We start from the raw sequence: 15,004 nt of genomic DNA, 5'->3' as shown, positions 1-15,004 counted from the left end.
TTAGGGTAATACTTTAACAGATGCTGTAGATTTTATATCGCACCTTCTCTGAGGCCTAAGGCAAACTGATCACGCATGTGCAGGTCAGCACGCCAAGGGCCTTGTGGCTCTTTTATCTGCAGGCGGTGACTTCTCTTAAACGTAAAGTAAACTTTCTAATAGGCTCTTCTGGCCTTTGTCTGCAATTATAAAACATGGCATGCAAGGTATAATTATTTCCTTGTTATTTTACAGTCAGCCATAATGCTTTAATTTAGACATTGCTGGTATAACTTTGCTTAACACACACAATCCCGGGTTTTGTTTGTGGTAGCAGTAGTTACATCCATTACATCTATGCATGTGTTTTTTTTTTTTTTTTTAAAGCAAACACTACTAACCATCAGGTCATTTGAATTTTCTTCTGTTCACAGGCAAATGTGTGGTAAATTATGTTTCTTTATGTTGCTTTGGTTATACTTACCATGTTTGTCCATGTTGCTGGGGGCGATCGTGGCTCAAGAGTTGGGCGTTCGTCTTGTAATTGGAAGGTTGCCGGTTTGAGCCCCGACTCTGACAGTCTCGTCGTTGTGTCCTTGGGCAAGACACTTCACCCGTTGCCTACTGGTGGTGGTCAGAGGGCCCAGTGGCGCCAGTGTCCAGCAGCCTCACCTCTGTCAGTGTGCCCCAGGGTGGCTGTGGCTACAATGTAGCTTGCTATCACCAGTGTGTAAATGTGTGTGTGAATGGGTGGATGACTGAATGTGTAAAGCGCTATATAAAACACAGGCCATTTACCATTTATTCAGGTCCAATATTTAAGACACGTATATATAAGAAGGGCCGCCCCAGTACTTCCTGTTTATATAGGGTCATGAGGTCAACTTCATGCATAATCTTATTCCTGTTCTTTGTTTAGAATTGTATTGTTTGGTCTGACCTATTTGTTTCAATGGTAGAGACTAACGAGGTCAGGTGTGGGCAAAGTCCTGTATAAAGCAAGTGGGATTTTTGCATACCAGGTTAATTGTTTTATGGTAGAATGGAGATGCCAGAAATAAAGGATACTTAAAAGAACTTAAATAGTCTGCTGATGCTATTTACGTATCACCTTCCTTGCTGTTTAAGTTATGCTACCTCACACTCTCTCACTGGAGTCCAAAATTTCAACCATCTTCCCCACTATAACTGTGTCCTACAGAAAAATCCCCTTCCTTCATGTTTTCTCTCCCCTTTATAGAGAAGGATTCAAATCATCACCAGTCAGCTAGTCCCTGTACTCAACTCCAAATAGGTGGCAGCTGGACGAGAGTGGAATCTCCACTCCCACATGGGTGTGGCCTATGTCACACACAAAACACTAAAACACCAAAGCATGCAATAATTAAAATGGAAAATCACTGAATCACTGCACAAAAGCTTACAATTTGTTAAAGTGATACATATTGCAAGCCTTGCAAATCCAAAGAAATAAAAAGTAAAGTTATACATTTGAACTTTTACTGCTAATGGGAACCACCAGTGCACAACGCTAATGTCCTTGATCTGTTTAGTCTGTGAAAACACTCTGCACAGTCTGACAGGAAGTATTCACTACTTGATACAGAGTCAGCTCTGCTGTGGTTAACGGTCAGCAGTTGCACGACTTTGACAAGATGAGAATGAAAAACAGTTTTTAACTTGTCATTATCAACTTATTATTCTTTTGGCATTTAGCAGATGACTTGATTATTTATTCTTATCTTTTATGCTCTGCCTTTACTAACATTGTAAGATGTTGTGAAGCTATATGAGACATGAGAAGATTTAAGATGATGAAAGGCCTTTATATTTGTACTGATATTTAAGATTGATTACAGATAAAAGAATTCTGAGAATAAGACCAAAATAACTGTACAAATTCTCAGTGTATCATAACACTGTCCCATTTTTCTGTGCCATGATATAGCTATAGAATTGTTAATACCGAATTAAAGCCAAATGGCAACATCCAGGACTAAAATAAAACTTTGCCTGCTTAGAAGTGCAGTACCTCCAATGGCCACCTGAGGCTGGCACCAAAAATAAAAAACACAAACACTGTAGCGACAACCTTCGGTCCTTCTTTGCCGCTTCTGCAGGACTTAAGTTTCTGACTCGTGCTCTTCTCGAATCGCTTGTATGCCTTTCGGTAGAAAAAACGAGGCAAAAGGAAAAAACCTTTATTCTCCATACAAACTGAAAAATACAAACAAAGGCCTCTGGTGGGAGCTCCGTTTACATTCCTTTTATGTTACAACGAAAGCATAATAAACGGCGACGGTCAGAAAACTGTTGCTCCACGTCCTGCTTACTTGACTAACCTTTCATCCCCCCACAACTACCAACACTTCACAACAACACAAAAGACTAACAAAGCAGGATCAATTTATGGAGCATAGTACATTACACTAGAACATAAAATAATGAAAATTATAACTAGAAACTCAAATTAAAGAGCACAGCAAAATGTTGGCCTAAACTGTCTAAGCTCCAACAAACACTAAAAACCATACTTACAAAAAACATATGGCACGACAAAATACCTTCATAACCTCTTGATATTATATTGCATAATATGAAGCAGACAGAAATACATTCATTCCTGTTACCTTTGTTCAAATTATTTCCTCTTGCACTGATAATTCTGAGTGATTGATCTGTTGTTGATTAGTGGCTGACACTAATATCAATTCAGTTCATACAGCTGCAGATCTCAACAGCAGTTGCCTCGAGGTGCTTTCTGCTGTAAGGTAAAGACCCTACAATAATACAGAGAAAACTCCCTTTTAGCAAGAAGAAACCTCCAAAGAGGAAAAGGCTTCTGCCACAACCAGTTGGGGTGAGGGGAGGAAGATGGGACAAAAAACACAATAAAGATTCCAGTGATGTAGTAGTTTATCCCCCCCGGATTCCTACATATGACCCTAACGTTTTGACCTACATAAAATATTCTCATTTCACTAAAAGTGTAAAAAACAGGATACATGTATATATCACAGTGACTTTGCTGTTTTTCTGTAGGCTGTACAAACTGTTTTACAAATTGTAGAGGCTAAAATGTTTTGACATATGACATATAGACCACTTATTTTATTTTTTTATTTTTTATTTTTTATTTTTATTTTTTCGCCTGTCCCATTTGGTTCTTTAGCCGTCAGAATTGTTGTCTGAAGACCAACAAGGATACCCAATGGATTTATTTTGCCAAATGGATCATCATGGCATTGCCGTATTGGTCCATTTGATCGACCTTTGTTTTTATTATTTATTTTATTTTCAGTTGTTACAGACGGGACAGACATGAGTGAGGGATAGGAAAGGGAGAAAGAAAGAGGAAGGAAAAGAAAAACAGAAGGGGAGAGGGACAGTGAGAAAGGGGGGAAGAAAAAATATCTCCGGGATCACCTGTTGAGAGAAAAAGAATAGAAAACAAGCAAAAAAAACCCCAAAACAATGCAACATACTATACACAACACCATCGCATTAATCTAGCTAAGTGTAAACAGCAGTAAATACTAAATATTGAATGTTGTTGTGCAGCACGCAGGACAGACAGCGCACAATGTGCTTTGAAGTAGCAGCCAAGAAAGGTGTGATTTAAGTCTACGAATAGTGAACACCCATGTGCACACCTGTGTGGATCGGCGCGCTTGTATTCAAATGGTTTCCCCATGTAATGGTCTGCTAGAGGATGTAGAGAGCCATAGCCCCGTCCCCCAGGGCATGAAGCAGGCATGGAGGAGATCCAGGCCCCAGACATCCAGAGGCCCCAGAGTGCAAGAGCCCAAGGAGGACCACCGGAGGGGCATCCGTGCCACCTTCATGGGAAGGGCTGAGGATCCCCAGATGAGGGGTCACCCAGTAGCCACCGGGCAGAAGCTAGAGGGGGCTGCACCGGCGTGCCCGCTGGCTCTGCCGGCAGCCAGCTGTGCCAGAGTGAACCGAGCCGCAGGCACAGAGGCCGGAGGCCCGAGGGCCCCCCGCGCCCCGGAAGAGGCCTGACCGAGCAGCAGGCGCCAGGCCCTGCCAAGTAGTCACCGGGAGTGAGCTGGTACATACCTGAGCGCCCAGCCCCGGACACCAAGAACCACCAACGCACCGACCCCTGAGGGCATCAGTCACCGGCAGGGAGTGTGGTGAGGGGAGATAGGCCTCCACACTTTGGAGGGCCTTGGAGTTCCCAGAGAGGTGAAGTCTAAGACCCGACCTGACATATAGACACAGACAAACAGGCACACACAGACACAGACATGCATTCCCACCCTCATGCACACATATACAAACACTCAGCACTCACCCAACGCAGGAATAAACGTAAATGGACATGTACACACAATCACACTCCCCAAACATACTCTATACCCCGGGTCCAGGTATCCTCACCCCCAGAGATGGAAACGGCACCCAGACCCAAGAGATGTTACCCTTCCCTCCGGGGTGGAGGCAAGCAGACCGCCCCAGGCTCCGCAGCAGCAGGGAGGCCAATCGGACAGCCAGCATCTCTTCCCAGCCCCCCCGCCCCGATGGCTAGCAGAGAACAGGGGTGTGTTAAGACCCCATACCTCCCTCCTCCCGCTCAAGTGTAGTGTTGCTGCGTGTTGCTCTAAAGTGTATTTAAAACAAGGGAGAGCATGGTGCTGCTGCCAGAGAGCAGCAGGTGTTAGCACGGCCCCTCCCGAGAACCCTCAATGTCTACATGGATTTAAAATTGAGAGGTGGGCACCGGCGCCAGAGGCAGGTTTGAATACACAGACCGTCTACTGGACGCCGTTAACGTGCCCACCCTCAAGGCCCTATATATATATATATGTGTGTGTTATGAGAGTGTAAGTAATGTGGATGTCTAAGTTGTGAGATAAAATTGAGGCACAGGTGGCCAGAAGAGGACAGAGGGGGGGGGGAATGTCTCCCCTGCACCCTGGTGACACACCCGCACCCCAAAGCCCTACCTGTGTGGGTGGGTGTGGTGGAGCGTGAAGAGGGAGGCAGCCGGGGATGGGGAGGAAAAGAAGGGAGGGGAGGGTGTCCCTCCCTAGGGCCAGCTCCCCCGCTGACCCCAATATGCACCCCCGTCCTCTGGTATCCACCAAGGCAAGGGAGCCCAGGCCCATCCAGACCGGGGCCTACGGCAGCAACACCGCCAAGCCCCACAGGACCCGGGGCAGCCCACTCTACCCCACCGCAGAGGAAACTGTACCCACCCCAACATTCAATCATCTCCCAGACTACACAAGACACAGACACCCAGGTTAAGTTTATTCTCCACCTCTCCTATGTCTCTCCCCCACCTGCAGAGTGGACTCCTGCAAAGATGGAACAACCTCCCTGCCAGTTCAAGAGCCCCCCGGTTAGGCCGATGCACAAGAGGCCCCCTGCGCCAGGGCTGAGCCCCCGTGCACCCACCCGCCCACAACCTCGGTGACACACCGACGAAGACCGAAGCCCCCAAGGCCCAGCCAGAGCCCCAGCACGGAGGCGAAGCACCCCCGAACCCCAAACCCCCACGCCCGCCCCGGATCCACTCAGGGGCAGCCAGGCCACCAGGCCAGTAACCTACGTCCGCCAGCACAGACCATCCTCCAGCCCCGCTGCACGCGGCCACGAGGAGAACAACCTCTGAGAGCGACCAGAGCCACTAACCAGGTTATGAACACAACCCCCGGGTTAAGCCCTCCAGGGATAACGTCTCTAGGGGTCCTCCAGGTGCCCTAAGCCCATCCCAACCTCCACATCAACCACAATAGCCAAGGCGGGACCAAACCACGACCCCCCACCCCCGCTAGGTGATGGAGCCGATCAAAGGAGCCCAGAGGGATTGATCTAATGTGGTGGCAGAGGCTATATCGAGACTAATGTGATCTATTAGATAGTTTCTGTATTGGCTAGAATTAAGATTATTTTTATTTTTCCAGTTCATGAGGACCGTTTTCTTGGCGATGCATAGGGCAATAAAAACCATGTGGACTGTATTAATTTCTGTAGTGACATCATCCAAATTTCCCAACAAGCATACTAAAGGGGAGGTTGGAATTTTACATTTCAGACACTTTGATAAGTCCTCACATATCTCGTGCCAAAACTTCTGCACTGGTGGACAGAACCAAAGAGCGTGGATGTAACTGTCTGGTGTATTGCCTTGACAATGTGAGCAGTTGTTGGCGGATGTAAAGCCCATCTTAAACATTCGATGACCTGTATAGTGCACTCTATGCAGTATTTTGTATTGTATTAATTGCAGATTGGGATTTTTAATAAATTTAAAGGTTTTTAAGCAAATCTGAGACCAGACGTTTTGGTCTAAGCTGACTGATAAATCTGCTTCCCACTTTGCAATAGGAAGGGATATTGATTCATCTATTTTAGAAAGTGTTCTGTATATTTTAGATAATAGTTTGGGGGATTTAAGAGTAAGAAATTGAACCACACTTGGTGGTGTTTGTGATTCAACTTGACTGAGGTTAAATTTCTTTTTTACTATGGATTTAATTTGTTGATATTCTAAAAATCTTTTCTTGTTGATCCCATATTGTGTAACTAGTCTGTCAAATGGAATAAATTCTGTTCCCTCTAATATATGTTCTAAGTATTTAATTCCTTTACAACTCCATTCTGGGAAATTAATCATATTTTTGTTTTGTAATATGTCAGGGTTATTCCAGATAGGTGTACGTTTGCATGGGATTAATGAAGACTCCGTTATTTTTAGAAACTCCCACCATGCTGACAGAGAAAAGCTGATGTTGATGCTTTTAAAGCATTCATGTCTTTTGATGTTTGAGCTAATAAATGGTAGGTCTGAAATCTCTAGATCATTGCATAGTGCCTGTTCAACATCTAGCCAGGGCTCATCTAAGAGGGTACATTTTAACCATTCTGAGATGAACTGAAGCCTGTTGGCTAAGAAGTATTGGTGAAAATTAGGCAGATCTAGTCCTCCTCTATCCTTGGTTCTTTGTAGCGTTTTTAAGCTGATGCGCGGGGGTTTATCTTTCCAAAGGAATTTAGAAATATGTGAATCCAGAGATCTGAACCAATCTTGTGATGGTTTGTTAGGGATCATTAAAAATAAGTAATTTATTTTTGGCAAGATCATCATTTTTATAGTGGCGACCCTTCCCATGAGTGATATGGGTAGAGATTTCCATCTAGTCAGATCGCCTTCTACTTTCTTTAGAAGTGGGATGTGGTTTAATTTAATTAAGTCTGAAAGCTTAGGAGAAACAATAATACCTAAATATTTAATATTTCCAGATTGTAGTGGGGCAGAAGATGAATTGTGGAAGGAGCAGTTAATGGGAAGAACTGTAGATTTTGGCCAGTTAATTGAATAGTCTGAAACTCTTGAAAACCAGTTTATTAGAGTAATTACCTCAGAGAGGTTGATTTGTGAGTTTTGCAGAAAAAGCAACACATCATCTGCATAGAGACTGATTTTATGTTCTACGTTATTACATTTTATGCCCTTAATTGTTGTAGCCTGTCTAAGTGCTGCTGCTAGAGGTTCGATAAAAATTGCAAAAAGTGAAGGGGAGAGTGGGCATCCCTGTCTGGTGCCCCTCAGGAGACAAAAGCTGGAGGATGTCTGGTCATTTGTTCTGATACGAGCTGTTGGGGAATTGTATAATATTCTTATCCAATTTATGAAAGAGTTTCCAAAACCAAATTTGTGTAAAGTTGCAAATAAAAATTTCCAGTTAACTCTGTCAAATGCTTTTTCTGCATCTAGAGATAATATTATGGTTTCAATGTTTTTATTGTATGAGTAGTCTATTAAATTAAGAAATCTACGAGTATTTGTTGAGGAGTGCCGACCTTTTATGAAACCAGTTTGGTCAGGATGAATTAAGAGGGGGGTTATTTTCTCTAATCTCTTTGAGAGAGCTTTGCAGATTATTTTAAGGTCTACATTTATAAGGGATATTGTATATAGACCACTTATAACAGTAACACAGGCAGTGTTGGGAAGGTTACTTTTAAAATGTATTCCATTACAGAATACATGCCCCAAAATGTATTCTGTAACGTATTCTGTTGCGTTACTCAATGACAGTAACGTATTCTGAATACTTTGGATTACTTAATATATTATCATGCTTTTTACAACTACATGAATGTACTATTGCTGTGATTTATTACTGTTACTGAAGGTCCGCCACAATATGAAACAGGGAAGTACCGCCGTGTAATCTATTTATTTCAACAAAGTAACTGTATTCTAAATACCACCTTTTTAAACGGTAACTGTAACGGAATACAGTTACTCATATTTTGTATTTTAAATACGTAACGGCGGTACATGTATTCCGTTACTCCCCAACACTGAACACAGGACACCAATAGGATTCATGTACATTTTCACTTGTGATTTCACAGCATGACGATATCCACCAAACAAACATCAGCAGATCAATAATGACACCTCGGTTCCATGAAGTGCTCGGTCACTTTCTGAGTCTATCGAGTAGATGAATAAATAACATCTGGGTCCACTTCTGTGGCTGATGCAGGGCTGTGAGGACTTTCTGTTTTTGGATGAAATGTCACAGCTGCATAGTGCAGGTGCTCTGAGCTCTGCCTCTGTGAATAAGAGAACTGTCAGTCTCACAGCTGAGTAAAAACTACTAACATTAACTGATAAAGAGTGTGAAGGACACAAAATGAAACACTTCACCTCTTCTTGTTGTAGATTCTTTCCTTCATTGTGAACTGCGGCAAAAAGTACAAACAATTTATGAGGTTGGTTGAATTATAATGTTAAAAATATTCCAGTTGAAGGACTTTTAAAATAGAAAATAGTTGTTCTTCTTTTTTAAGTGTGATCACAATAAAAATACCTTTCTGAAGCTTTTTGATTTTAACAGCCAGACAAACGATGACTGTGATGAGGAAAACAGTCAGAACACCGAGGATCAGACTCATCACATTTGGTAATCCGATAAAAGTGTCTGTGACAAAGACAGATTATAATAAATGAAATGACAGCAGCTGCAGTTTATTAAATGTGTGGTTCAGAATCTAACATCTTAAACTTTGACTCTTATTTCCATGAAATTCAATAAAACCAAATAAAGAGGTCATTCTTACCTTGGACCACTAAATCTGTTGCTTCAACAATAACTGGACTGCTTTGTATTTTAAATCCACAGAAATAAAGTCCAGAGTCCAATAAATCCACTTGTTTAATTTTGAGAAACACAGTTGATATGTTGGTGCTCATTTCAAATTTTCCATTTTGAAATCCAGCGCAGAATGAAGCAGGTTCATGAGGTTTGAACATCGCAGCGATACAGGAGAGTTTGGCTCTCTTGGTCACTCTGAACCAGAATATCTGTGAGTGAGAACTGGAAAAGTTGGAGCACAGCAGCGTGACTTCTTTTCCAGACTGAACCTCCAAAGGTTGTGATACAGGGATCCAACCTGAAAAACAAAAGAAAATAAATAAACACAAACATTAAAGCAACCTAATCTTAATCAACAGAATCAGCTGGTTCTGTGGAGTAAATGAGTTGCTGTACTTACTGAGGCTGCAGACAAGTAAAACTGTTAGAGAGTCAAAGTTCCTCATTGTGCACACGATGTCCCTTAAATGGTGCTCTACAAGCTCTTATAGGGTGATCTGAAGAGGTGTGGTTTTTGGTATCTGTATGTGCTGTACAATACATGTGTGAAAGAATAATCACGCCCCCCAGAAAGTTTAACCCTAACAGAGAACAAAGAGACAAAGATTGTGATTGTTCGCATGTAGACTCTCAAACCACTGTTGAAGTAGTTTATCACATCTGCTCATTAAAAACAAACCTCTCAGAGAGAGAGGTTTGTTCACATTAACACTCTTGGAACTGGGGTTACAGATGACCTTGCAGGACACAGCAACCAAATCGATCCTGACAGGCTTCAGGTTTTGTCTGTCTCCCTCTTTCTCTGAAAGCCATCTCTCTAAGGCCTGATTTACATATTTCTGCAGGGTCTTTGTGGCTGACCTTATGCTGGCTATGTGTTAATTATTTTGTGATTGTTTCCTGGCATTTTATACCAGTCGATAGAAAAAAAATAAAATGCTGCGACTTTTCCCCTCCTGGCTCCCAACTTTCAGTTTATTTTAGGGGTGTTACTCTGTCACTGCTATATTCAAAAACTGCAGTGAAGAAGTAGCCAAAAATGCACATGAAGTGTGGACAGTACTGAACACGCTGCAGTAGCTGCAGGCTGCATCGACCTGGTGTGGATTTGTGGACTTGGATTGATGCTGCCCCCAGTAATTCTCAGGTGGAGCTGTGGGCAATCATTCCTTGTTCCTTTTTCTGAAGGTTGTTATTTCTCACCATGGTGGCAAGCAGGCCCCATTTGAAACATGCTAATGCTAGTGCTGTTTGCCCAGTAACTTTGTCAGCCTCCTGGTTCTCCTGAGGATTTTCACAACCGCTGCTAGCTATTCTTACCTAAACCTTCCAGCTGATTTCTGAACCTGAAAAGAAAAGTACTTCCCAGTAATTTACCTGCTTGCCCATTCTCCTGCATTGCACTCTGAGCAGCAGCATTTCGTCTGCTTGCCAGTTACTCCAGATTCTCTGATTAAAAAGCAAACAAGTAAGGCCTCAGAACCAAATCACAAAAATTTCCCTTTTGAACTCACCTTGACCATTTGTAACATCACTTCTCTGGAGGAGCTCTGTGTTTCATTCCTGTTGGGTAATAAATTTATTCAAGCCACTTCCCTCTTCCCATTAAACTCATTCTTTCTTGTAAATAAGACTTGTGACAGTGCAGTTGGTCTGAGTGTTTTCTTAGTCCAATAAACATGACAGTCAGGTTTACACATTTTATTAGATTAGATTAGATAAACTTTATTAATCCCTCGGGTGGGCTCCTCTGGGGAAATTCGGTTTCCAAATAACACAGCACGTGTAGAACAGAGGAATTGTTTTGGACTGCATACAGTCCCACTGCAAACCTCGTCTCTCACAGTATCAGGAAGTCATCTGACTGGTCCCAAAGTCAGGGTCGTAAAAATCTGAGACTTCATCATAAAAGCTCAGAATGTGAAACGACTGGAATCTACAGAAGATTTATAAAGGCACACTATTACAGTAAGCTCATTCTGACAGTACAGATCATCCTCAGACCCAGTTATCACAATAAATCCACATTATCATGAACAATACGCCAATATTCAGCAGTCTGGCAGGCAGGAAGTGGACCTGAATGCAGAATTTAAGAGGCTGAACATAAACTTAAAAGGACAGAAAGAGACACAGACAATAAGCACTCACGAGATAACAAGGGGAAACAGGTGGGAGCACAGCTGAGGGAAGCTAGCATAATGACTCAAGGGGAAGTAAAACTAAACACAAACTAAGACAGGGCAACAGTCAGTAAAATATAACAGTAAGTGAGACATAACTGAGTGGAGAGATTAAACTGATTAACCGATAACTAAATGGGGAAACGTGAAAGACACCAACAGAGAGACAAAACTGAAGCAGGAACAAGAATGAATGAACAGAATAGAAAACAAAAGAGAATTAACAAAGCTGTAAGCAACTTTTATAATCAAACCCTTTTCTGGATTACTTACAACCCCCCCTGTCTACATAAAAGTTCAACTCTGAGCTTCAGTTTAACAGTATTGTACTGTAGAGAGTAGTGTGTTGCCACAAATTGGATCTGTTCATTAATGTGAGACAATTGTTACATTGGTAAAACATTACAAAACAAAAGGCGAAGCTAAACAATAACCAAAACTGGAAAAACTACACAGAAAACATGACACATCTTAAACATGAAAAACCCTTAAACGTGGCTACCTGGCATAAATACATGAAGACCTGGGACATGGCATGAATGGCAGGATAGCAGACGATCTGACAAAGACTGAATGACACACACAGACAAATTATACACAGGCGTTGCTGTAACGTATTCGACCTTCAAATGCGGCCTCCGAAGGATGTAGTCACTGAATTGAGACGCAGCCAATAACACCATAGGTGAAGAGTAAAAATAACCACATTTAACATGGAAACACCAGACTTTACAGAGGAGAGGACCAGACACAGGAAACAATTAGAGACTTAGACATGGCACACAAGCTTGACAACATGAAGCACGCAGACAAGGAACACATGACATATTGACACAGAAGACAAGAAACTACTAATGAATCAGGAATTATAGGAGAAACAATCCATAACTAATAATGTCAACACAAGAACTAAGCATATATTCAATATAATTTAAGAAATCGCAAAATACAAAATCAACTTAAAATGCTGGGTCACAGACTCAGGCCCTGACACAAGCAGCGTAAAATCAACAAACATTCTGCTCATCGCATTTCTTCGCGATTATTCCTTGAGGCCTTTTCATCACCTCGCTGTGACGCAATCAGCCTTTAAAGGCACCCTTCAGAAGGTGCAGCCCCTGAATTACGACAAAGCTAGCAGTCGATGTGGGTGAAGGTTTTTGTTTTTCTTATTCTTTCCATTTAAAAAAAAAATGTCAAGATGAAGGACTATGCCTGCTTTAACTGTGAGTTGTATTGATGCAGTGAGCTGTTGCCTGTAACTACAGACCTCACCAAATGCACTAACGCAGAGGTGTTTATTTAGAGGAATCTTTTTCTGCCTGCAGTTACATGTGTCTTGGTTTTTAGTTATTCAAATGTTCATAATCCTGATTTTTTTTTCTATTTTGCTTCATGGCATCAACCTGCTATTGAAGCTTATTTCTCTTACTGCAATAAAGAAATCACAATTTTAGAGTTATGGATAGCAATGTTTCGTTTTTGGTGGCAGAAACAGACTAATCGTACGTACTTTTTCATTCTTCTTCGTTATGAAGATTTCTGAAGCTTTAACATTAGCTTCCAGTTCAAGGTATACTGTTGTAAACAGTGTTAACGTGTCTTTGGCCCCCTTCCTGAGTTTTTATTTTTTTGTAGAATCAGTTTAATTCAACTACCCTGGATTTCAATGATTAGATTTGATTGGTGACAGTGGTGGTGTGTGGTGACTTTTACAAGAAGACAAGCAGAAACTATTCCAGTGACAGTGGCCAACTGGGGCCACAAGATGTCAGTGATGTAAAGGATGGATGCAAACAGGTACGAGAGAAGCTTTACAAATAAAATGCTGTTTAAAACAAAGGGCAGCTTTAATTTGGTGTGTTTATTTATGTTTTTTTTTTTACACTGCTCAAAAAATATAAACAAACACAATAACCTCGACCTCAAAGTTAAAACCCAGAGGTCAAGTTTTAAAACCATGAAGCTGCTCACCTTCACAAAATTTACTTGTCTTCTGTTGAGCCAGGGTTAAGGTTAGCAATTCAGTCTTTAAATGTTATCCATATTACTCGTATAAGTCTTACTAATACATAGGAATTTTTATTATAAGTGGATTTCCATTTAATATTCATATTCAGCTTCATTTTATAACCAGTTATGTACTTAGGGCCATAATTTATGGAGGGCTATGAGTGAAAAAATGAATGAATGAAATATCCCATTAATAATTACTTAAAAGCCCTTCTATTTCATTTAAACATTTAATAAATAAATAAATAAATTTATTTATTTATATTTTTAATTATTAATGACACATTTATTTTTTTTTTTATATATATTTAATTTATTCATTATCGACACATTTAATTATTTCAAATTTTAATTAATTATTGAAGCATTAAATTAATTATTTAATGCTGTATTTATTTCATTCATTTTGGCACTCCTGGCCCTGCAGCTGTCATCATAAATTAATTTTATCTGTCAGTCTCACTGATCATAGTCGCTGCCACTGTGGCATTTCTAAAATCTGATTAGTTAAACTGCACAACAAGTCCACACAGGTCTATCCCAGATAATAGATTGATGTACACCCAGTGAATTACACTCTGCTCCTTTAGGAGGCGATATTCATCGTTAACTTTGTTTGAATAGTTAAATGCTGAAATACTGAATGCTTCAAAAATCAAGAGGATAACTTGATAATAGTTGTGTGCGTCACTATTACCCGCGCATGCGGTACCACACATGCGCAAATATTACATTACTTCCTCTCTTTGCCAACATTGCGACAGTTAATATATTTAAATGACACGGTTAGCACCCAGTCAGCTCCTAGCGTTTCTCGACAGCTCTGCCTCCTTTTCAACTGCCCGAGACATTTAAACAATGAATACCTCCGTATACAAACAAATTCATGCTTTTCTCCTCAACGGAGAGCTTCCTCCGATTGAACAACAAAGCCGAAAAATAAGAAGAATCTTGTCAGAGGTACCAGAAACAGGGTTGTTGCTGGCTATTACTAGCCAACATTGAACCAGGACATCGGTGAATGGACATGGTCTTATTTGAGTTAACAAGAGAAATCAGAACCTCTTCATAATTTTTTCTAAAGCATTTGTAAGCTATATAATTCTGCATGAATGTGTTTACTTGCACACTTACATTTCAACATTAGTTTCTGTCTTTTTATTTTATTGCTATCAATTTACATCAACTGGTTTTTCAGTATCCTAGAAATATTGTTTGGAATACATCTTTCAGGTTAGATGTCGTCATCGCTGCCAGATGAATGACCAAATCAAAACCGTGGCACCAGGATTACATCCCATCAAGGTACATCTTAAAACCTGTTCACCAAGTCGGCTCATGCTAATGCAGCTCAACAACAGTATTTTCAGCAAGCTCAATATTAAACATGCTGTGTCCAGTGTGTACCGCCACCAGACAAACAGGCAGGTTAGCAGTTGGATGTCTAACCTTCAGTAACTCAAGTGAAATCAGTCATGCTTATTTATCTATTCTACAATACAACTCAATGGATGAGAGGACCAACCAGAACATTAAGCGTGCTCTCAGAAAGTGCATCAACCAGAACCACGATTACTGCTCGTGATGCTTTACAGTGTATCATCGTCTTAAGAATGTATTTTTAAACTTATTAAAAGTTTAAAAGTTATAGACAAGTGCAAGATATAATGATTTAATGAAGAGATTTTG

The 15,004-nt window shown here is 41.0% G+C and overlaps 1 protein-coding gene across 2 annotated transcripts; it reads right to left on the bottom strand.

Moving 5' to 3' along the window:
- Positions 1-7,939: 7,939 nt before the first annotated feature.
- Positions 7,940-12,827, bottom strand: LOC146523285 (uncharacterized). Of its 2 annotated transcripts, XM_085150789.1 has the most exons (6): positions 10,634-12,827; positions 9,520-10,568; positions 9,085-9,417; positions 8,835-8,945; positions 8,672-8,706; positions 7,940-8,577 (listed from the first exon to the last, which is right to left on the bottom strand). In XM_085150789.1, exons 2-6 carry the CDS (start codon positions 9,563-9,565, stop codon positions 8,455-8,457), a joined length of 648 nt encoding a protein of 215 aa, XP_085006915.1. In that variant the 5' UTR covers positions 9,566-10,568; positions 10,634-12,827; the 3' UTR covers positions 7,940-8,454. The 2 variants fall into 2 exon arrangements, with proteins under 2 accessions (XP_085006915.1, XP_085006906.1); XM_085150780.1 differs by having other exon boundaries at positions 9,520-12,827.
- Between the last annotated feature and the right edge of the window lie 2,177 nt (positions 12,828-15,004).

The sequence above is a fragment of the Neolamprologus multifasciatus genome, chromosome 3 (assembly GCF_963576455.1).
Source record: "Neolamprologus multifasciatus chromosome 3, fNeoMul1.2, whole genome shotgun sequence".
Lineage (NCBI taxonomy): Eukaryota > Metazoa > Chordata > Actinopteri > Cichliformes > Cichlidae > Neolamprologus > Neolamprologus multifasciatus.
This window is presented reverse-complemented; position numbering and strand designations above follow the sequence as displayed.